This window comes from Cygnus atratus, chromosome 17 (genome assembly GCF_013377495.2).
Source record: "Cygnus atratus isolate AKBS03 ecotype Queensland, Australia chromosome 17, CAtr_DNAZoo_HiC_assembly, whole genome shotgun sequence".
Lineage (NCBI taxonomy): Eukaryota > Metazoa > Chordata > Aves > Anseriformes > Anatidae > Cygnus > Cygnus atratus.
Genome location: NC_066378.1, coordinates 237,040 through 260,131, shown reverse-complemented (window position 1 = coordinate 260,131; position 23,092 = coordinate 237,040). Strand labels below are relative to the sequence as shown.

Below are 23,092 nucleotides of genomic sequence, written 5' to 3'. Positions count from 1 at the left end.
TTGGCCTTCAGAAGTATTACAAGTTACTGCAGATAGTTTTCGCACTCACAGCATTTGAAGAACTGAGCACTTTCTTCTCAGGACATCCTTTGTGAGCATCTCTGAAGAGTCCAAGTTAGAGGATATCAGAGGCATTTCTTTCCTGCTCAGTATAAGGATGCCTAAACGGGGTCTCAACAGCACCCTGTGCTCTGTACGCTTGGATATCACCAACTGCCAAAATGCACCTAGGTCTGAGAGAAGGGAGAATAAAGTCAATGGAGGTGTCTGTACCCAGGGACATTTTCCCAACAGAGCTTTTGGAAGGTGCTTGATGTCTACCAACAGTGCCCTTTTTCTACCTTACACAGGTAATCCCTTATCTGGAAGGCCAGATAAGAGATTTTAGCCTTCCAGAAACCATCTGCAGCTGGGGACTTGAACAAGAAAACCCCTCCAATGTGCTCCACCACCCTGAACAGTCGCAATAATGCTGGACTTGTGAAACTGTTTTTCTACACCCTTCACCCAAGCTCTCTAGCAAAGCCTAGATCTCAGAACACCTCAGCATGGACTTTGTGAGACAGAGGAAAAAATGCAGAAGGGTGAGCACAAGCTTCTGGCTCCTCTATCCACCAAATGAGCCCCCACACAGCTTTGCAGTTCTTCCTCCACCTTCCCTGTGGAGGCCCCCCAAAGGGTTCTTGCAGCAAAGAGCACAGACTACATCACCTCCTGGCTGTGTCTTGTATAGTTATGGTGCTTTCAGTTCTGTCCACTGGGTCATCCAGCAATATGGGCCCTCTGTAACCAGACAGTACACTGTGACACTCAGGTGGTTTTCCATCTAAACTCTACTCTGACTGAATCTATGTTCAAAAATAAGAAAACAAAACTTTCCTATTTATAAGCCTGATGACATGCTGCCCTGTGCTCATCAACTACCAGCATGAAATTCCATGTAGATCAGGGACATGAGGGAACAGTATGAATGGTAGCTCTGCATTTGCTCAAGAGCAGATCCTCCTGGAAACTGTGCCAAGGCACATGGAAAACAAAGAGGTGACTGGTGACAGCCAACATGGCTTCACTAAGGAAGGGCAGATCATGCCTGACAAATTTGTGCCTTCTATGATGGGGTTATAGCATGGGTGAAGGGAAGAGTATTTAATATCATCTACCTGGACTTGTGCAAAGCATTTGACACTGTCCTGCACAACATCCTTTTCTCTAAATTGCAGAGACATGGATGTGATGGATGGACCACTCAGTGGGTAGGAACTGGTAAGATGATCTCATTCAAACAGTTGCGGTCAATGGCTCAATGTCTAGGTGGAGATCGGTAACGAGTGGTGTTCCTCAGGGGTCAGGATTGGGACAGGCGCTGTTTAACATCTTTGTTGGTGACATGGACAGTGAGATCAAGTGCACCCTCAGCAAGTCTGCCAATGACACCAAGCTGTGTGGTGCGGTTGACATGCTGGAGGGAAGGGATGCCATCCAGAGGGACCCAGACAGGCTTGAGAGGTGGGCCTGTGAAAACCTGATGAGGTTCAACAAGGCCAAGTGCAAGGTCCTGTACCTGGGCCAGGGCAATCCCAGGGTACAGGCTGAGGGGAGAATGGATTGAGAGCAACCTTGAGGAGAAGGACCTGGGGGTGTTGGTTAACAAGAAGCTTGACATGAGTCAGCAATATGTGCTTGTGGCCCAGAAAGCCAACCGTATCCTGGGCTGCACCAAAAGCAGCATGGCCAGCAGGTCGAGGGAGGTGATTGTCCCCCTCTGCTCTGCTCTCCTGAGACCCCACCTGGAGCCCTGCGCTCAGCTCTGGGACTGTCCAAGAAGGACACGGAAGTATTAGAGCGAGTCCAGAGGAAGACCACAAAGATGATGAAAGGGCTGGAGCACCTCTCCTACGAAGACAGGCTGAGAGAGTAGGAGTTGTTCAGCCTGGAGAAGAGAAGGCTCCAGGGAGACCTTATAGAGGCCTTCCAGTGCCTAAAGGGGGCTACAGGAAAGCTGGAGAGGGACTCTTAGTCAGGGAGTGTAGTGATAGAACAAGGGGTAATGGTTTCAAACTAAACAAGGGGAGATTTAGATTAGATAGTAGGAAAAAAGGTTATTACTCTGAGGGTGGTGAGGCACTGGCACAGGTTGCCCAGAGAAGCTGTGGATGCCCCATCCCTGCAAGTGTGTAAGGCCAGGTTAGATGGGGCTTTGAGCAACCTGATCTAGTGGAAGGTGTCCCTGTCCATGGCAGTGGGGTTGGAATTAGATGATCTTTAAGGTCCCTTCCAACCCAAACCATTCTTGGAGTCTGTCATTTCCTGGAAGACTTGCTTCACTGCAAACAGCCCTTGCTGTTTTCATGACTGTCCTGCTGCATCTGTCTGCTCAACAGCAAAGCCTCTGTCCTGCCATCTGGGCAATAGTTCCCGTCCCCTGCCTTTGGTGTGGTTTCCCAACCCTCTCTGCAGCTGGGAATCCAGTGCAAGTCCATCCCTGGTCCCAAAACTCCTATTTGCTCTGACGAGCAGAGAACCGTGTGCCTTTGCTAGTAAGAGAGATTTGTGTTTGTAAGCTGTGCCCTCATCAGGAGAGCAGGAGGAGCAGGGGGCGGAGGCTCAGAGCATCTTGTGGCATTATCCACTCTTGCAGGAAAGAGCTGGCTCTGACCCTGGTCCTCGCTGTGGAAAAAAATAACCCTTGATCCCAAAGTGTACCATATCTACTGTAGAGTTACCTCCTTCCCAACTCTCTGTACATGCACAATATTGTCTTTCACACAGGGCACAGCAGGAACCACTGAGCAGTTCCAGCAGGAGACCTGTTTTGGATAGGCCTTGCAAACAGTGCAAAGAACATACCCCACCATGACACAGGGCCCGGCGACTGCTGCACCGCATCCCGTCCCGTCCCACCACTCATGCTCTGTTCCCTGGGTGCCTAGCCAGTGGCTCAGCCACAAACTGGCAGCAGAGGGACCGCCAACGAGGTGGGAGCATGGCTGTCCCACACCACAGGCTGAGAGCAGACTCAGGCACTGGGCTTCGCCGTGAATCCTGAGGCTTTGTCCCTGCTGTCAAGTCCCTGACAGCCCCCAGGCCCTCACCAGCCAACCACCACCCCCAGACCTGCTGGTGTCCCCCTTCCCGCTGAGTCCTGAACAACACTGGGGCTCCAAGCCCTCCTTCCCTACCTGCAGCACACAGCAGTGCACCCCGGCTCCCCATCCCACTGGGCATGCCCCCACCACATGCCCCCCACCACATGGCCAGCTCCACACGTCCAGTGCACAGCACCAGAAGACCCATCCCCAAACAGCATTCCTCTGACGATTACAAACCTCCTCCAATTTCCATCCTAAATATACCCACCTTCCCTTTCATTTGTACCCACATGGTCCTCCATCCTCAGCAGACCTTTTCTCTCCTTGGTGTTTATCCCAGCACATCCACCAGATCCACATCCGGGCTACATTTTGTATAAGTGAGTTCTCTTGGTGTCCTCCTCAGACAAGGGCTGTCCACTTCCCTTATTTTTAAGGGGATTTGCTCTAATTTGATTTTCACAGAAATTATCAGAGCTATAGAGTGGGCCCCCACATTCTACCAGACCCTGCCATGCCTGGCACAGCAATGCAAATGCTCCTCTGAGCTGAAAGGTTTTAGGATGGTCACTGCACATCCCCCTGTTCAAGATGGCTGTCCCAGGCTGTCCACCTCCATCATTTCCTAAAGGTTAGCTCCTGTTTCACAGCAGAAACTTTTGCCACCCCCCTCCAGTGCACAGCCTTGTGCACCTCTTCTCCGTTTCTCTGCTCGATGGGGAGGTCCCTGCCACCAGTGATGCCTCTCACCATCCTCAGCAAATTTCATCAGCATCTGCTGCTTTGTGGGGCAGAGGTCATTGGTTTAAAAATGTAAGGTGGATCCCTATGGTTTAAAAATGTAAGGTGGATCCCTATTGAAATTCCATTGCGAGCTTCTCCCCAGTCTGACACTCTCTCCAGCACACCTGTTTCCCTGCTCTTTCATCTTCAATGACGACCCAGACCCACAGCAGCCCTTGTAGCCCACCAGCCAGCACACCTGCCAAAACCATGGCTGATGCCGGCATCAAGTGCAGCCAGCATCCCCAGCTGAATGCACCTTGTTCTCTGCCAGTCATGGCATCTCCATCCAGGGCACAGCCAAGCGGCCGAAGCCCCCACGGAAACACAAGGAGCTTGGTGTCAGAAGCTCCAGTTCCATGCAAGGTCTGGCTCCGTGGAGCTGAGCTGCCCCAGGGCTGCTCTTGGCTTCATCTCCAGAATAACACAGGCTCTTCTGCCAAGGAAAGCAGGACTCTCCTCTGGACACACAACTCCAAACACAGCCCATGTGTGGCCAGAGCATCAGGGGTGTTGAAGCACTTCCCAGCACCGACCCAATCATGCTGTGTGCTCTGTGTTATCAAGGCAACGTGCATTTTTAGAGCAAGTCAAATGTGTACTTTTAAAATAATCTAGGGGTGACAATATATGGGTCTCCAACCTGGAGGTTATGGTATCACCTCTTCCAGGAACTGTACTACAAAGTATGCACACGGGGTCCTACAAACCCCTGAGATCTGGCTCCCAGCGCTTACATAAACTAACCTCCTGGCACAGGGTGCACAAATGGGGAGGGAAATGCCCTTGCTCGTGTTGCTGCCTCCCATCCCCATCTCAAGGAGGCTGATGCCATCCTGATGCCATCACACTGCCATGCACCAACATAGCAGCCGACCACGTCCCCTGCCCAGGCGGTGATGAATGGAGTTCACAGAGGCTGGCGTGCAGGAGCTGCAGCAGGGACCCCCTTTCCTCCTGTCTGCCCTGGTCCCATGCACCCCGAAGTCCCCACATCTTTACCCCCCTTTCCTCCCCCTGGCAGCTCTCCCGACAGTTCCTCTCCCACTGCCCAACGCTCCAACTCCCAGTTTTTCTGCCATTTTCACACCTGTCCCTGGGAGCAGACTTGGGAAGCCCATCCTCTCCTTCCTGGCCCTAGCTCCAGGGGTCCCCTGGCAACTCTGTCAGTGTCGGACCCTCACCCACCCCCACTTCCCCTCCTGCTCCTCCCAGCACTTTGATTCCCAGGGAACCTGCAGCGTGTCCACTCTCCTCAGCACACCCATGTCTCCAAAATTCTCCCTCCCCAGCTGCAGCTTGTCCTGCCCAGCGAGCTACCCAGTGGAGACAGAGGTTTGCTTTACATCGGCATGAAGAAAACAGTGGATTTGGCTTCGTTGGGTGCTTTCTGATGTCCATGAGAAACAGAAGCAAAATTTACGATGCAAAATGCCAAGAATAGCTTGTGCATGCCTGCAGCCCTACAGATGTGGTACAACAGCCCCATCTCTTCTGGCTCAGTCACTGAGGATGGGGAGAAACCCCCATCCTGGTGCACTTGCCACTAGAAGTGATTCCCAGTGGCAGCAAATATAGCTACAAAGCTGCCATTCAGCATGCCCTGATGACTCCCAAAGAAGCACAGCAGGAACACTCCGTCAGACTACAATTAGCCACAACTGTTTTACTGGTTGCTGCTTCAGCAATTTATAGGCTCCAGGTTAAAGGCTCAGTCAGCAGTGCTCTCATTGCCACCGCTCTAATACGTCCTCTGCAAGGTGGATTGGAAATGTTCTGAAATTAATAATTAAACAAGAGATTTGGTTCAGATCTCAAAGGTATGCCAATAAATAGAGAAATGCTGAAAAGTCTCCCAGGTGCAGACTGCTTGATGCAAAAATCAAAGTATTTCACAACACAAAAGAGGTTTAGTTCTCAATCACTCTGTTACAGCCAAGACCTTCTCCTGCTTGCCATCATTGCCGTTTCACTATTGCACAAGAGAAAATCGTGTTTCCTACAGAAGCTGCAAGCAGCGCAAAAGGAGTTTGTCACAGGAATGTTTTCCAAGACTAACAGCTAAGCACAAAACCACCAAATTTGAGCCTCCATCCATCACACTGGGAATCTGATGCTTTCAGACAGAGGAGACCATGCAGTTACCCACTTATACAGTCCCCCATTCACTCATGCAAGGGCAGACTGACATCTGTATGTATATCTGGATCATATGCATTTTGCCAGCCCACCAGCTGCTGGTCACTGAAACCGTGGCTGTTTGCCCAGGTGGGATTATGGTCCCCGGATACGGACAAAACATGTCCCCCAAACTTGGAGGACACGCTGAGCATTTGGCTCCTTCAGAAATGGGGGTACACGAGAAACGCAGCGTTTCTTCGCCAGCGATCGTGGCCCGTATTTTCGCTGCTTTGATTTCTTGCTGCATTTCAGAAGAGCGGGCGCTTCTCCCGCAGTGCCGACGCGGCCACCGGCCGGTCTCCCCTCGGCCCCGCGGGTTGCTCCCGGGGAAGCGCAGCCCCGCTCCGCCGGCCCGGAGCCGCCCTTCTGCTGGGCTCGGGGGACAAGCGGAGGCTGGCAGCGGGCGGCCCCGACCGACCGAAGGACAGCGCCCGGCCCGGGGCAGCCGGATGCGGTCCCGGGGTGCCCCCCCCCCGTTCCCGGCGAGGCGCCGAGCTCGGAGCCGCTCGAGCTGGGCTGCTCCGGGAGCGGCTCCGGGAGCGGCGCCGGTGTCCGCCCCGCGGCGGCTCCCCCTCCCCGGGACGCGGCCCCGCGCGTACCTGGGCAGCGGCGGCGGGTCCCGGCGCGGCGAGCAGCGCGTCCCGCAGCACCGCGGCAGCCGGGGGTGGGGAGCGCGGCCGCCCCCGGGCGGGCCGGGCCGGGCCGGGGCGGGGCGGGGCGGAGGCACCGGCACCGGGGCTGCGGGCGGCCGTGCGGGGCCGGGTGCGGGTGCGGCTTCGTGCCCAGGGCGCAGGCGGCGCGGGCGCCCGCGCGGGGTGCGCCCCACGGCGGGCGGCACGGTGCCTGTGGGGAGAAGCGGTACCCGTTACCAGGCCGCAGCGGGGCGTAGCGGACAAGCCCAGCGATGCTCCGGGGCATCGGGAGGCCCCTGGCACGAGCGAGACCTCCGCTGCTCGCCTCCGGGCTCGGCAGCCCGGTTGCAGGCGTCACGGAGCGGCGGCGGCGTTCGGGGCGAGCCGCTGCTGCCGCCCGGTGCCCCGGCCTCTGGCCGCGAACAGCCTTCGCTGTTCTGCTTCTGAAGGGCGAGGCAGGGGATCACCATCTGCTGCCTGGGCACAATTACTCCTGCCCTCTTGGAAACAGCCAGCCTCATCCTTTCCCGGATCACTTGTTTTACATTGCCCTTCTGGATTTACACTTTTCTACTCACTTTGGAGATAGGGAGCTATTCCCCCTCCTGCCTGCCTGTCATGTTTTCTACTTTCCCCAACAAACTACTTTCCTTATCCATCAGACTCTGTTTGGGGGAACGTCAGCATCTCTATAAGCCTTTTACTTGCACACGCCCCAAATATATATTCTGTTTTTCCTCTATGAATTTTGAGGTGCCCCTGGATACAGAGAAAGGTTTTTTCTCCCCTACACGCAGATTATCTTGGGTCACTGCTGTCTTACACCCTGATTATATGACTCCCTGATGCTGTGCAGGATGTTGACTGCCCTCTAATGCACAGTTTTATTGCTCCCTGATCCGAACTATATGAAAGGCTTAGCTGGGCTGCTCAGATACATTTTTTACAGTTGTTAACAACAGCTCACTCCCATGGGATGCAGTACAGCTGGCAGCAGGGACCCATGGTGGTTGCACCCTGCTGAACTGCCCCTGCCCAGCAAATGGGATCTTTGGCCTCTGGTGTGGAAAATGAGCTAGACTGCTCCCATCCACCTGCCAAGCAGTGACTGAGGACTGGGCCATGGAAGAAAGCAATTATCCCAACTATAAGCATTGTCTGCAGGCCACAGGCAGTCAGGCTCAGCTGATAGTACAACTGTACAAAACATGGGACTATTTTGCTGCATTTTGCTGGGCCAAGCACACTGCTCTGCCGGAAGGATGGTGGGATATTAGTGGGAGACGCAGCTCTGCCTGTGATGGGGTGGATGGCAAAGAGCTGTGAGGGCAGGATGTGTTGGCAGCCCTATGTGATGGCTTTGGGCCCTGCCTTCCTTGGAAATACTGCAGAGCTGCTTGTTGATACAGACGGGGCTGTGGGGCAGCCAGGCTCTTTGCGCAGCACTGAGCTGCTCTGCAGGCTGGTGTCCAGGCTGAGCCAGACAACAGGGGCAGAGAAGTGCAGGGGCCAGCAGCTCCCCCACCACACTGGCTCCCTGCCGTCTCTGTGAGGCTCAGGGCCTCAGGGTGGCTGCCTACTGGGCTGGGCACCAAGATGGAGATGAGCAGCTCTGTACCTTCCCTCCCCCCAAACTAACCCCCCATGATACCCATGGTGGGGATACCCAGGATGGGGATGGGGACAGGGATGGGTGCAGGGACAGGGATGGGGGACAAAATGGTTCTTCCCACTGGCACCCCGAGGCAGTGGGCCACAGGGTCCCCCATCCCTGGCTGAATTCCTCTCTCCCCCCCCCCACCAGCTCAGGAAGGGGAGGCCCAGCTCCTGCTGCCAGGCAGTGGGCTCTTCTTGCTCTGACTGAGCCCCTTTTGGAGGCAAGCTGCCCTCTGCCCACAGACCCATGCGGTCTGCAGCACGAGGCGACCATCCCTGTGGCACTGCCACACCTGCAGCCCCTGGCATGGGGCATGGGTGGATCTGGGCCAAGCTCTGTGCCTCCACCTGTGGCAAGCACACTGCAGCAAACCAGGACACCACAGAATACTGTTCTGGGTGCTGCCCCGTGGCAGCTGGGAAGGACCAGAAAGAGCCCTGCAAAGGCTGAGTGCAAGCCTCTGCTGTGCCATGCCCTCAGGAAAAAGCCCTGCCTTCCCTGCACACCCCTGCTTGCCCTGCACAGCCCTGCCTCCCTACCTCCCCTGCCTCCCCACCCTGCTGCACTCAGGCCAGAGCAGGGTGTGATGAGCAGTTCAGTGAACTGACATTGCTTGGTGCTTTTAGTTTCTTGGGAAGTGACAGAGGCAGGAGGATTGTGGGCCACAGCCTGCGGGAGCCCAGGAGCCCACCAGCTGCCTGCCTGCTGTCCCCTGCTCTGGGTGCCCCTGCTGATGATCCCCTAGTCACTGCTTGCAAGGCTTGGAGATCATGGGCCAACCTGTGCTGTGCTTTGCTGCAGTTCCCAGAACACTTCCAGCAAGTGGCACCGAGTGCACAATGCCCCATTCAGTACCAAACTGGCCACACTCATGTTGCAGAAACTTCAAGAAGTGATGCCATTACACCTCCATAACCTTCAAAGGACCACATCTCATACTGATGAGAGCTCCAAGGTGAAGCGGGAACACCTTCCAAAAGTCCCCATCGTGCATGGCATGAGTCTGTCCCCTCTCCCACTGGCAGAGTTCAGCCAGGCATCTTCCAGTGCTCCGAGACGGGCCTTGGCTTCAACATGGAGTCAGCTGTCACCACCACATACAGATACACCACCTGGACAGCACACCTGAGCAAGGCTGACCAGGAAGCATTGGTGCAGCCAACATCAGGGCACTGCTGAGCACTATGTGGGCTGTGCATCTCTCCACTTCATCTGCCTGGCAGGTACAGCAGCTGTGGGACCCGCTCCCTGCCACAGCCCCCTTGCCCTTCAAACCACCTTCCCTCAGCTCCCAGTCCCTGTCCCCCAGGGTAACCTCTAGTGCCTGCTCACAAAGCTGAGTGCAGCACAACAGCTTAGCAAAGCACCTCCTGGGGACTTTTTTCCAGACAGAGATAAATTTGTCCTCCCCTCAGAGGTTGGCTGTGCTTTCTTGTATTCTTCCTCTTTGCTTTGCTGTCCTCCATCCTTCCATTATTTTATTAAAGCTTCACACTGGTCTCTTCCCCAGCACATGCTCTGCACTCACACCTCTGGTTTCTGCTCTCCACCTCTTGGTGCTGTGATGAGCCACAGAGTTCTGCCCCAGCTCCACTGCAGGCCAAGCTCCAGGTCCCTCCTGGAGAGCACCTCAGCATATCACGCCTATTGCAGCTGTAGGTGACAACTGTCATCCCTGCCCTTCTCCACTGGGACAGGAGCTGACTGTTTTCATCCATCCACAGGCTGGTCTGCACAGCTGCAGTATGTCAGAGCTGGCAAGGGCAGAAGAGTAAGAGGAATGAAATAACCAGTTTTCAACTGGACAAAGAGTGGACTTGAGGAGTCATGGAGATATGCATTATGCAAGGCCCTTAATGAGCCATTGTTAATGAGCTGAGGAGTGTAAGCACCCACAGCGGAGGCCGGGGCTTGTCCATACAGCAGTGCCAAGTGGTACTGGCCCAGGCAGTGCATGTGCTGGCAGGGGGTTTTCCTTCCTGCCCAACCTGTGTCCTCCCCTGAGCAAAGGGCACACAGCAAAAGGATTTTCTTGCTGTGTGGCTCCATCTCCTGTCCAGAGCCTGGCAAGCACAGCTGTGTCCACCCAAAAGTATTTGGTGGACACAGCTGTGCTTGTGTCCACCACCACCTCCCTCTCACTTCCCCAGTCTGTCTTTCCTAGAAAGGATGTAGTCCTCCATGACAGCCTTCCAGTCATGCGAGCTGTCCCACCAAGTCTCCGTGATCGCAATGAGATCGTGGCCCCGTGACCATACACAGATCTCGAGCTTATCCTGTTTATTTCCCATGCTCCGTGCATGGTATACAGGCATTTTAGGGAAGCAGCAGGCGCAGTTACCCCTAGAGGGAAGCAAGAAGATTCCGGATGGGATATTGGGAACATTACCTTCTCTGAGGAGCCCTTGGACAACCCTATGGGACAACTCAGAGTTTTTTCCCTACTATCTTCATCAGTGTCAGCAGTGACAACTTCCCCCAGCCCTTCTCTGTCACTTCTAACTCCCCTCCCTTCCCCCATCAAACCTAGTTTAAAGCCCTAGTAAACAGCCCAGAGAGCTTGCTCCCCAACACACTTGTGCCCCACTTGCTGAGTTGGAGTCGGTCAGCAGCCCACATACCCGGCTTCTCAAAGGCCTGCCCAAGATCAAAATACCCAAAGCCTTGGTCCAGACACCATTCCCTTAGCCAGTCATTTACCTGACCTGTTCTCCTCCTTCTTTCTGGGTCCTAGTTACCCATCGGGAGGACAGAGGAGAACACTACCTATACCCTCGATCCCTTCAACATCCTTCCCAGGGATGCAAAGTCCTTTTTAATATTTCTCATTTTTCTTGTTGCAGCTTCCCGGGATCCAACCTGAATGACAAGAGGATAGTAGTCCTCCAGTTTAATGAGCTGCGGCAGAGCCTTCCTAACATCTCTGACGCGCTCCAGGAGGACAGCACACCTCGATCACTAAGACTCTCCACCCTTTTTTTGTGGCACTGGTTTTGATGCAGTGCCCTGTCCGGCCCCGCTCCCTATGCTTGCTACTTCCCTCGTTCTTGACATACTTCGCGGGGTCTGGGTTCTGACTACTGTCCAGACCCTCATTCTTTTCCTTTTCCTGCCCGAGAGCCTCGAATCTATTACCCAGGGGCACCGTGGGGGTTCGTGGCTCCGTGGGTGTTGGGGGCAGACACCTCCTTCTGCTTCGAGCTGAGACGAGGGTCCAGCCCGTTTCCTCTCGTGGGCGGTCAAGCCCCCTGTCCTGCAGGTGAGCAGCTGGATCAGCTACTGCCCCTTGCAGGGACTTAGGAGGGGGCTGCCGGGCCTCAGTAGGGGCAGGTTGACACTTCCTATCCATCTCCCTCAGAGTCTCCCAGGAGCCCCTCAGGCTGCCAATTTCTCACTGCAGCCCAGCCACCTTCTCAAGCAGTTCCTTGAGCAGGGCACACCTGCACCCACAACAGCCCTCTCTTCCCTCAGGACCCAGGGGGGCCTCCAGATTCCAGAGCTCCCCACAGGCACCAGTCTGGACTGCCACGTCACCCCTCAGGGGATCTACCTGGGTGCCCACATTAGCCCAGAGAGGTCGTGTCCCCTCACACAGTCCGGCCACTGCGACAGGTGCCCACCATGGTGAATTATAAGTTATAAAAGGTAAAGTTCCCAGAGGAGAGGAGAGAAAGAGAAAGGGAGGTGTGAAAGGGAGGAGAGGATCCTCCCTGCCCCACCTGAACTGCCCTGCACAAACTGCCTGCGCTAACTGCTGAAGTCTGTCCTGTTAGCATGTCCTGTTCGCGGCGCTCCTTGGATTGCATGTGAGCAGTGCTGGAATAGTTTAGAGGGAATCTGCTGCGGAGAGGCTGTGACCTGGGCCCATACTAGGCAGCATGAAGCCAACCTTGATTTAGAAGGTTTAGAAGGCTAAATTATTTGATGTTCCCCAATCTGGATATCTTTTGGGTGTTCCAGCTCCAAGCCACCACATCTCCCCCAGATCATGCTCCCCTCATGTCACTCATCTAACAGGGCTCCCAGGTTTTTCTATCTCCATCACCTTTCTGCGATCAACCCAACATTTTGTCCCTGCTTCTCCATCCCTCCCTAAGACAAGATACCAACATCATCATTCACACTGCCACCAGCCTCTCTCTGACTCACACACAGTCCTGTGTACCCATCTCCCACTGCAGGACAGCATCCTTGCTCCTGGCCTCCCCAACTCTCCTCTTTCACAGATACCTCCAGGAATCACTCTCTGGGCTTACGGCTGGGACAGCATGTCCTAGCTCGAGCAAAGCCATGGCATGGGATGCTCTGCAACATGGAGCAGAGCAGGTGTAGGACTTGCTGGCTGCTGCCATGCACAGCAGTAGGTGGCTGCATACAAGATTCTCCCCTGTTGTATGCAGGCCCTTACCATTTTTCACAGTGACACTGCGTTACCTTGCATGTGTTCCAGGGTGAAAGCCTGCCTGCAGCAGGTCCTGACAGCAGCCTGCATGCAGTAATGTAACTGAGGGGGAGCTGCCTGGCCCCTGAAAGACAGCACCCCCTGTAATGCACTTTGGTGGTCTGTTCTGACTAGGTTGTTCTCTTCTCTTCTTGATTTTCCAAGGGCAGGGTGAGCTACCTTCAGCTCAGAGCTCTTTTTTTATCTCTCTCAAAAGTGATCCTTGATGTTTACAGGCCACTGAAAACCAAGAAATGAACTCGAAGATTATTCCCAAGCCTTCTTCATTCAGCTCTCTACTCTTTGGCTGCAGTTACCAGGTGTCTTATACATCTCACGTAGTGATAATGCCTGAAGTAAGCAGGATAGTTCTTTTTTTTTTTTTCTTTTTTTTTTTAAGCAAAATAGAAAATATGAGAAGTCTCTATGTTCAGCCGGATTCTGCCCCCAGAATGTCTCTTACAAGTTCTCAGAGCCAGAGGTGCAAGAAGCTGTTCTGATTACAAATGACAAAGGTATTTCATGATACACATCCCCTGAAACAGCACGGAGCCCACCCCAAAGCCATGCTGGCAAGGTTATGGGGGTTCCATTTGTTTTTCCTTATGGCAGAGATCCTGAGGTGAGACCTGTTGGACTTGTAGCTGCTGTTCAGGAAGGATTTTCAAAGATGTTGACTTAGGTGTGGTCCTAAGTCCTTCATCATCTTGTCTGTAGTGAACTTATTTCAAAGTAGGAACAGGACCAGAGCGACACTTTTTCTCATACCTCTGTTACCATGATGTGATGTGACTTTTGAAACTCTATTTAAAGGTTTCTGATTTTGAGCACCAGGATCTGTAACTATCAGATTGCAATGGCTGGAAACATATGGGAAGATTTGGCTATTTCATTCTTGTGGTTAATTGTTTACACTAAAATTTGTGACTTCTTCAGACCAAATGCCAACAGTCCAATGACACAATGGCTGGTTATAAAAATCTTCTCCTTTCATGGGTCTGTACTGCAACATAATCATGGCATGAGAATCAGAGAAAAATAGGTTGGATGGAGCCTTATGAGGCTTCTGGTCCAACCTCTTGCTCAAAGCATGTGCGCTTTGAAGTTAGATTGGGGTACTCAAGGTTATGTCTGGTCTTGAGTATCTCCAAGGCTGAGTATCTCGAAGAACGGAGATACAGCAGCCTTTCTGGGTCTCCAGGCCAGTGTTGTAACACCCTCATTGTGATTTTATTTACCCTATTATCTAATCAGAATTTCCCTTGCTGCAGCCTGTTCATGTTGCCTCTTTTCTCATCACCGTGCACCTCCAAGAGGCTGTCTCTCTGTTCTTTAGCCCCCTTTTACACTGTTGAGGACAGTGATTAGTTCTCCCCTTGGCCTTCTCTTCTCCACTTTGAACAAGCCCTCTGCCTCCGCTTGCATGTTGAGTGCTCCAAACTGAAACTGGCTTTGCTCCAGGATGTCCATGTCTTTCTTGAACTGGAAAGAACCAAACTGTACCCAGAGCCCAAATGTGGTCTCTCCAGTGCTGAAGAGAGGGAAGGAATCCTTTCTCTCACCATACTGGCTGTGCTCTTACAAACACAGCCCAGGATGTGGCTGCATTTGCTGCCAAGGCACACAGACAACTCATGTCCCACTTGCTGACTACGAGGACTCCCAAGTCCTTTCCTGCAAAGCTGCTTTCTTTGTCCACAGTGTCCCAGCTCTTGTCTTGCATGGCGTTAGTCCACCCCAGAAACAGGACTTGATATTTGTTTTTGCTGAATTGCATGAGCTTCCTGCCAGCTAATTTCTCCAGCCTTTTGAGGTTCTTCTGAATGGCATCCTTCCTCTCCAGTGTATTAATCACTCCCCAGTGTAACTACAACCCTGATACTGAGCTGACCACAGCCTCCAGCAGCCAGGACCTTTGCTTACTTGAGAGACAATCTTAAACACATGAATCCTTAGATAGGATTTGGTTTTCCCACTTTCTGGAACAACTGGGTTGTAACTGGGCACTCTGCCTTGAAGAGCAGTTGTGAAGATGACACAGCGAAGCTCTTAACAGTGCCAGGTGATAAAACAAGCAGTAAACGCCAGAAGCTGCAACCTGGGAAGTTCAGGCTGCACATTAGGAAAAAAAAATACATATATATATATATATATATATCGCTAGGTAGTGGTGCAACCCTCAGAGAAGGTTAGAATGATGGTGAAATCTCAGCTGTTTGAGATTTTCAGTACTCAGCTAGACAAAGCCACAGCTGAGCTGATCTAGAATTGACAATTTTCCCTCTTTGTGAGGGATGTCAGATCAGACACTCCAGAGGTCCCTTCCTCTGTTTTTTTCTCTTCTGGCCAGACAACATGCAATGATGTATGTGAATTCACAATTCCACAGGCTGAGAGAGACTCAGCTTATCTTTACAGCCACACTTGCCATTTTGCTACAAGAGTCCAAAGAAACAGCAGCTCTTGGTTGAGATCTACATCAGGAATATGACAGATGAAATTGGGTTCCTTAGAACAGATAGACATGGTGACACTGTCACTGAGATCAGGAAGCAACAGCAGGTCCATCTGTAAGAAGAACTGAGAAGATGGGACAGTGAGCCGCACTTCTTGTGAAGATGCAATACTCAGATATTCTGGTCTCAAATCCATTGACATCTCCAGGAATCCTCTCTCTGGAAGTGATCCTGGGTGCTAATGTTGACATCAGGAAGGAACTCACACAGGGAGGAGACACACAGTCCCCCTCACTAGGGGCTCATTCTCCTTAGCAAAAGCAGAGAGTGCACCATTCAGGCAGACTTCACATCTTCTGTGGTCGCAGTCATCCTTGCCACCTGTGGGGAATGCAAACCTCATGTATGCAGCAATTGGCCACGGAGAATAGGGACCTGAAAGGCCACCCCAATTTCGTTAGACCAGAGCTTCAGATTTAATGTGGAGCTTCAGATACTGGGGACTAAGAGAGCATGGTAGCACCACTGGTGCCTCTCTCTTCTCATGGCTACAGTTTGCATAGAAATCTGTGTGACTTATTTTTAAAAGTCCATCATGGTAATGAACACATTAGTGTAACCAGTCTGCGATGCAGAGGGGATAAGGAGAATACTTAAATTTCAGTGAAAATTGGTATCTTACAAAGCTGCACGTTCCAGTCAGCACTACTCTTCTAGATTTGTGGGGTGCAATAGCAGTGTGTGAAACAACACCCAGAGCGTATGGAATGGGGGTGAGACCCATCTCCCATAAAGGTAGGCAGGCAGCTGAGCCCAAGGGGCACAACAACCCTCAGTGTTGGCCTTATTCTGGAGGCCATCACCATCCTTTGATCACCTTTGATGACATTTTAGACCATGGGGGGGAGGTGGGATGCTTCTCTCCCTGGGAGCCAGCTGTTGATTTCTGAGCAGCTGGTGTGGACTGCTGATGGATCAGAGCCTGCCTTCACTGACTCTATCTGCTCACAGCTGCAGCCAGCAGCACCTCACAGGCACAGGGTATGGTACTATGTCAGCATGCCTTGGGATCCCTTCCCTGTTAAGGTAATTCAGAACCCCTAATAGTAACACCTACAGACATACAAAGCCCAGGACCCTTTATTGCTGAGCTCTCAACAGATGGGCAAGAAATAATATAAGTAGGAAACAATGGCAGTTGGTTTTGTGGAAGATCAAGCACCTCAGGAAGACTCTTACAAAGGGTCTCTGTTTCAGTGATGAAATAGATATTCAGGTATTTAGTGATCTTTCCTTTCTCTTTAGGGTGTTATTAGTCCTCCTAGCAGTGTCTTCAGGATCCCTTCAGGTCAGTACAGTATTTCAGAGCTGTATTTCTAGAATCTGAATCTATTTCTTTGGGGCTCACTATCCTCCAGATAAAGCAGATACCTAACTTTTTTCCCTACCTCTATGATAGTTTCTGGACTAAAAGCCTTTAAAGCTGCAACCTCAATTTTTATTCCCACACTGCTGGCAGCACACTCTGTAAACTGGCATATTGTAGGGGACCATCCAAACTGTTTTGCCTTTTTTGTCATCAGACATACTCTTGTTATAGAGAATGAGATACAGCTAATACAGTTCATCGTCCATAAATAATATTTCATTGGACTTTCAATAACTGGTACAGTTGTTGCATCCCATACATTATAACAGAGCCAGGATCCTCTGATAGTTTCTATATCCTGACTGAGCAGCTTCAGGCAAAGGTACTTTAGCTGATAGGACAGACGCTGTGCCAAGAAACTCTTCACACTGGAGATACTCCTCTGTGTAGGAAGAGTGGGGATTAAAGATGGCCACTTGATGAGGGACAGAAATTTGCTTCTTACATGTTCTGTTGTTTCTATTCCATTGTTCATAGGAGAGAGAGCTTGAAAACACAAGGGCTAGGTGTTTGCCTCTGCAGCCAGATGCACTCTGATGCTTGCAGCCCAGTGCTGGTTTTCTGCTACCTGTTGTCCTGACAGGGACCAGCACCAAGCACATGTGGATCAAGGGAAAGCAGTGGGGATGGTAAGAGATCATTTAAATCTAGCCCTCCAGAATGACAGAAATAGTACAGAACTGGAAGTTCTGTGGAATATAAATTCCTGATGAAGCTCAAATTAAGCCCAGCCATCTGTCCTCCCTTGGTCAGTTCTCCCAGCTAAGACTTTGTCTCTTCTCTCTCCACTTTCTCCCATACCCACACTGTTTCTAATTTCTGACAAACTCTTGCCACCTTTTCTGTCCTCTCCAACCGACTGCCCAGCCAGCACGCGTTGGTCCCTGTGGCATCGGGTGCACTCTGCTCTCAGCCAGCTCCCAGCCTAAAGGTCTGGCATACCCTGCCCAGGGACACAGACGCGGAGCTTTCCCACTCCCACATGGGTGACAGCTCTGGGCTGGTAGGGGTGAGCCTGAGATAGGCTGTCAGCAGAGGGGACAGCAGGGTTGTCTGTACAGCAGCTTCAGGAATTTCTGACTGGGGGCTTTTGCTTCCCACTTGCTTCAAATACTGTAGCAACAACATGCTGTCCGGTAGTTTTCATGCAGTATCCTAGCCTAATTTCTCCAGGGCCACAGCACTTCATCAGGGCCCAGCCTGGAGATGTATCTGGGTGCCCGCGCCAGACTCTGGTGCAAGGGGTGGCTGGAGGGGTGGGCAGGGAGGAGAAACTGGGAAGTGCTGCCCACTGCATCGACCCTCGGCATCAGCCCTCTGCTGCCCACTGCTGCCTTTCTAGGCTCCATGTCTTCACGAAGTGCTTGCAGTCATGAGCGATTCCAGAGCTTTTGAGTGAGCTGTGCTCTGAATTAGAAGCTCCTTGTATTGCAGGGTGCAGGGAGAGACAGTAACTTCATGTCCAAGAACTGTAGGAGCCCTAGAGGGAAAGCACCCTGGGCTGTCCCCAACCTTGACTTGCGGAAAACGGACTCCACAATCAGTAAGATTGTAAAGTAGGTATGTTTATTCAGCGCTGGGCAGCACGGGGCGTAGTCCCGCCAAAGTCGTGTGCACCTGACGCAGCAATTTGCCATGGTTATATGCAGCAAAGAGTTACATATGCATGAAGTTTCACAATACGCCTATACATATTCATAACCTGTCCCTGCTTCGTATTAAAATTAGTTCCAAGGAGTCATTTCCATAAACTCCTCCCATCTGCGCTTGCGCAGTGTATTCTGGTGGTGGTCGTCGGGGGTCGTGGGGATGAAGATTGATGACTCTTCCTCATCACCGCTAGTTGACCCCTTGTCTCTGCGCAGACTCAGTTGCTCCTTGGCTCTTGTCCATCCGCAGGACCAGTTTCTGCCAGTTTCTTAAGACAGGCTCACACTCTTATTAATAAGAGACTGACCTTGGTAAGGGGCCCAAGGCTTCTTGCTTTAGTTAATTTGCACAATGCGCCATAGTTAGCAAAGACACTAACTAGCATCCTAGTTTAGTGCCGTCAGCGCTCTGTCTCTACTCGATAACATTCTCCTAACTCCCTCTCTCAACCTGACCTCCCCCAGCTCTGCCTTTATGTTCCCACACCCATCCTTGCCCTGGCTCCGGCGCTCCCACTGATGGCGCTGGGAGTACCTTCTGCCTGCTCAGCGCCCTGGCCAGCGAGCAGCGCTGCTGGTGCAGAAGAGGGGAACGGGAACGCGTTGCTGCTGGACAGGGCGAACAGCCCCAGCGCACGCTGCCTTAGGATTCCGAGCACGGCACCAGCCCTCCTTGCCACACGCAGCACAGTAACACGGGCGCGGCGTCTGCGAGGCGCAGCCTCTGTGAAGAAGCCCAAGACCGAGCGCTGCCGCACCACGCCGCAACTCCGCTCCGCCCCGCCCCGCCCCGCCCCGCCCCGCTGCGCCCCGGGGGCGCGCCCGGACCCAGCCGCGGGGCTGAACGAGGGGAAGCGCGCGGGAAGGGCCAGGGGGGAGCGCCAGGGGCGGGGCGCGGCGGGACTGGCGGGCGGTGACGGCGGCGCGCTCTGATTGGTGCTCCCGCCGCGGCAGGGGCGGGGCCGCTCGGCTCTCGCGGGAACCGGGGCGCAGCGCGCCAAATTCCTCCCGCGGCGGCGGCGGCAGGGATGCGGCGGCGGGGCGGCGCGGGGCGCGCGGAGCCGGGCGGCGGCGACCCCGACCCCGAGGGTGCGAGGTGAGGGCGGCGCGGGGAGTGGGGGCGGCGCGGGGAGTGGGGGCGGCGGCGGCACCCCGGGGGCGGTGGCTGACGGCGGCGCCTCTCGCAGGGACGATGGCCCCGCGCTGTCCGCCCTCAAGCGCCTGGAGCGGTCGCAGCGCACGGAGCGGCTGGACGCGCTGTTCGGCTTCGAGCGGCCCGCGGAGCCCGGCGAGCGGACGGGCTGGCTCATCAACATGCATCCGGTAAGGGCCGGCGGGGCCTTGGTTGACTGGTTGACCTGGTCAGCCCTGGGTTGGGGGTGGCGGGGCCCGGGAGGCCCGTGGGGGCTGCCCACGGAGAGGCGCCCGTGGGCCCAGGTCCGCCCCGCTGAGGCTGCTTTGCCCGTGTGCAGACAGAGGTGCTGGATGAGGACCGGCGGCCGGTGAGCGCTGTGGACTACTACTTTGTCCAGGAGGATGGGAGCCGCTTCAAGGTGAGTCCATGCCCAGGTGCCTGGCCTGCCCGCTGCCCCCTGGGCGCCCACTGGCAGTGGGGAAACAGGGCTGTCACCTGTGTGCTCTCTCCTAGGTGGCTTTACCCTACAGACCCTACTTCTACATCGCCACCCAGCAGGTGAGAACTGGCGTGGAGCTGTGCTCTCTGAGCCTCTCGGGTGGCACATCCTGGTCCCCAGGATGCAGAACCCTGGAGAGCTGCAGGGGCTCGTGGGCACCCTGGTTTGGGATGAGAGAAACGCGGTGACGGTGCTTCTATCCATGGTTTCCTTGGGGTGGTTGGAGAAGAGCTGGGGTGGGAAGTGGCCATTGGCCATGCTGGGGCTCTTCCAGGCTCATTCATCGTGGTGAGGAGCTATCCCCAACGCTGCCTGTTTCGTATTCTCCCCTGATCTTTTTTCTTAGTTCTCAAATTGTTTCCCACAGCCTGGGCAGTGGTGACCATCTGCTCTCACCCCCCTTTTCATCTGCGATACAGACATTCACCTTGTGAGCTGCAAACCTGGGCCCAGTCTGACCACTCTGTCAGCTGGCAGCCAAAACCTCCCTGTTGGAAGGGACTAGTTTTGGGGCCAGCTCCTGTCCTTACACCTTGCTGTGCCAGCACCCAGAACCACTTCTGAGGCTGTCTTCTCTGGTAGGGCAGTGCCTGGCTGCGGTGCTCAGTTGCAATTCCTTCCCAGGGCTGTGAGCGAGAAGTGTCCTCCTTCCTTTCTAAGAAGTTCCAAGGGAAAATTGCAAAGCTGGAAACTGTCCCCAAAGAAGACTTGGATCTGGTCTGTATTCCTCTGCCCACTGTACTGTTGAGTAACATTTTTTTCTGACTCTGTCTAACTCTGCTGAATATAAGTAAAATAGAGAACTGTCCTGGTGGAAGGAATCTTCAAAGATCATCTAGTCCGACTGCCAGACCTCTTCAAGGCTAACCAAAACCTAAAGCGTGTTACTGGGGGAATTGCCCAAATACTTCTTGAACACTGACAGGCCTGGGGCATCAACCACATACATCTCTTGAGTGGTGAAGGGAAACTGCATGCTTGGCCTCAATTTCCTAGCGCTGTTTGCACTGCATATCAGAAATGGATTGCTTATTGTTTGTTGCTTACTGATAGTAATTAATATGCTTTTCCATGAGCACATTATCTTTTTCATAGCATGTCCTAGACATTTCTTGAATTACAGCATGATTGCAGGGTGGTAGAGTCCTGGGGGGGTGGGTAGGAGAACTGCTTCTCTTTGACCAGTTCTTCCTGGCTGCCTGTTTGTGCCTTGAGGCACAGGGGCTGGCTGGGTTCTTCGTGCAAAGCACAGCTCCCTGTCTACAATGCTGTCGAACAGACTTCCTCACTCTTCGGTACCTCTTCTTTTGCCAGTTCTTCCACCTGTATCAACATAGTTTCCCTTCCCCACCATTGCTTTTTACAGCCATCTTCCCCTGTCCCTCAGTAGTCTTTCCACCCTTATGATCTCATTACTTTGTAGCCAAATCACTTGGTGGGTCTGAAGCGGAACTACATCAAGCTGTCCTTCAACACAGTGGATGACTTGGTGAAGGTGCGAAAAGAGATTTCTCCTGCTGTAAGGAAAAACAGAGAGCGAGACCAGGCGAGCGATGTCTATACGTCCATGCTGTCAAGGTGAGAGTTCTTAGGACAGCTGATCCCTGGTATTAAGTTCCCCTTGGATGTTTCTTAGCTCTCGTTTAGACAGGGATTTTCCTGCCTGGGCACTAAATTCTTGTGTGCCACTGTCACCACTCTCCAAGATGATTCTTGCAGCTCAGTGACAGAGACATGCTGCACTTCAAGAGGGCCTCAAAGCCTCTTTGTGATGTCTTGAACTAGTACCTCTGCCTGTAATCTTAATAGATTCACTGATCCTTGAAAAAGATTGCCGAGGGCCTCCCAGATCACTGAGAATATACTTATTACTGGCTGTGACTATAGAGGGGGAAAAAAAAAACCACCTTTTTCTATCAGAATGACAAGCTGGACACTTGTTTACAAAACTAGAAACACAGTATAAAACACACTTCCTAAAGTCTACCAGAAAATGCAAGTGGAAAATTCAGCCTTCTCTTTGGTTTCCTGTCCCTGAAGTCTGCTTTCAATTGAAACATATCTGAGGAAGAAGAGTCAAGGGAAACGAGCGTTTTCTGCTCACCTGAAAGGTGTACTTTTGCTATTCAAAGTTACTCCTAGGTTGCCCTATTATCCTTAGGCATGTTACTCTACTTTGTAAATCCAGATCTGTAGAACGTATTCATTATACAGGCATCTGTGGATTTTTGTCTGTACCTCTACATAGATGTAGCACAGAAGTATGACCAAAGGTGAATTGAAGATGGGGAGTTGATGGGGTGGTGCAGCACTGCCTCATGCTGTCAGTCCTGAGAACCATCTTTCCACAGTTTTTGTACTAAGGGGAAGTGTTTCTCGTTCTATTTACCATCTACTGCTCTTGGGATGTTGCTGCCGCCATGCTGCTGTCACTTACATTGACAATGCTGCTATGTCTGAGATGTGCATCAACCTACTTATACACAGTGGCTGATGTCCTCTGCTCCCTGCAGTGCTCTGGCTGGAGGCAGCCTGACCACAGAGGAGGAAGGAGCCTCAAAAAAGATTGCCAACCAAATGGACAACATTGTGGATATGCGGGAGTATGATGTACCCTACCATGTTCGCCTTTCCATTGACTTGAAGATCCATGTGGTGAGTAAGGAATAGAGAAGTTGGAAAAGCTTTGTTTTCTTGCTGCTGTGCTCCTGAAGTGCAGGCGTGATAGAAATTTTCTCCCTTTCTCTTCAGGACCTTTATAAAGGTGTCCTTGACAATCAGTTAACGTGTAAAGTTTGGTCCTGTACTGCTGGGCTTTTTTCTCAGTTAATGACACACAGAAAAGTTAAATGATTGATGTACACCCACAGTTTGTGCCTTTCTTCCGAAGTATACTTAATTTTTGGAGTTCTGTTCACAGTATACAAACAAAAGCATTGCTAGGAGCCAGCCTGGCAGTAACGCACTGCTGACCCTTCTCTATTGCTAGGCTCACTGGTACAACGTGCGATACCGGGGCAGCACCCTCCCTCCAGAAATCACCCGCCGAGATGACCTCGTGGAGCGACCAGTAAGCATTTGTCAGGCAGGCTGCAGTCTGTCCCTGTACATGACTTGTTTTTCTCTTAGAAGCTGACTTGC

At 52.8% G+C, this 23,092-nt stretch overlaps 1 protein-coding gene across 1 annotated transcript in view; it reads left to right on the top strand.

Annotated features, from left to right (window-relative positions):
- Positions 1 to 1,295: 1,295 nt before the first annotated feature.
- The window catches only part of POLE (DNA polymerase epsilon, catalytic subunit), a 50,876-nt gene continuing 29,079 nt past the window's right edge, over positions 1,296 to 23,092 (top strand). Inside the window, exons 1-8 of the mRNA XM_050714265.1 lie at positions 1,296 to 1,321; positions 19,505 to 19,640; positions 19,790 to 19,870; positions 19,966 to 20,010; positions 20,576 to 20,668; positions 21,375 to 21,529; positions 22,465 to 22,606; positions 22,941 to 23,021. Coding sequence (XP_050570222.1) covers positions 1,296 to 1,321; positions 19,505 to 19,640; positions 19,790 to 19,870; positions 19,966 to 20,010; positions 20,576 to 20,668; positions 21,375 to 21,529; positions 22,465 to 22,606; positions 22,941 to 23,021 — 759 coding nt within the window. The remainder of the gene's footprint in view (positions 1,322 to 19,504; positions 19,641 to 19,789; positions 19,871 to 19,965; positions 20,011 to 20,575; positions 20,669 to 21,374; positions 21,530 to 22,464; positions 22,607 to 22,940; positions 23,022 to 23,092) is intronic.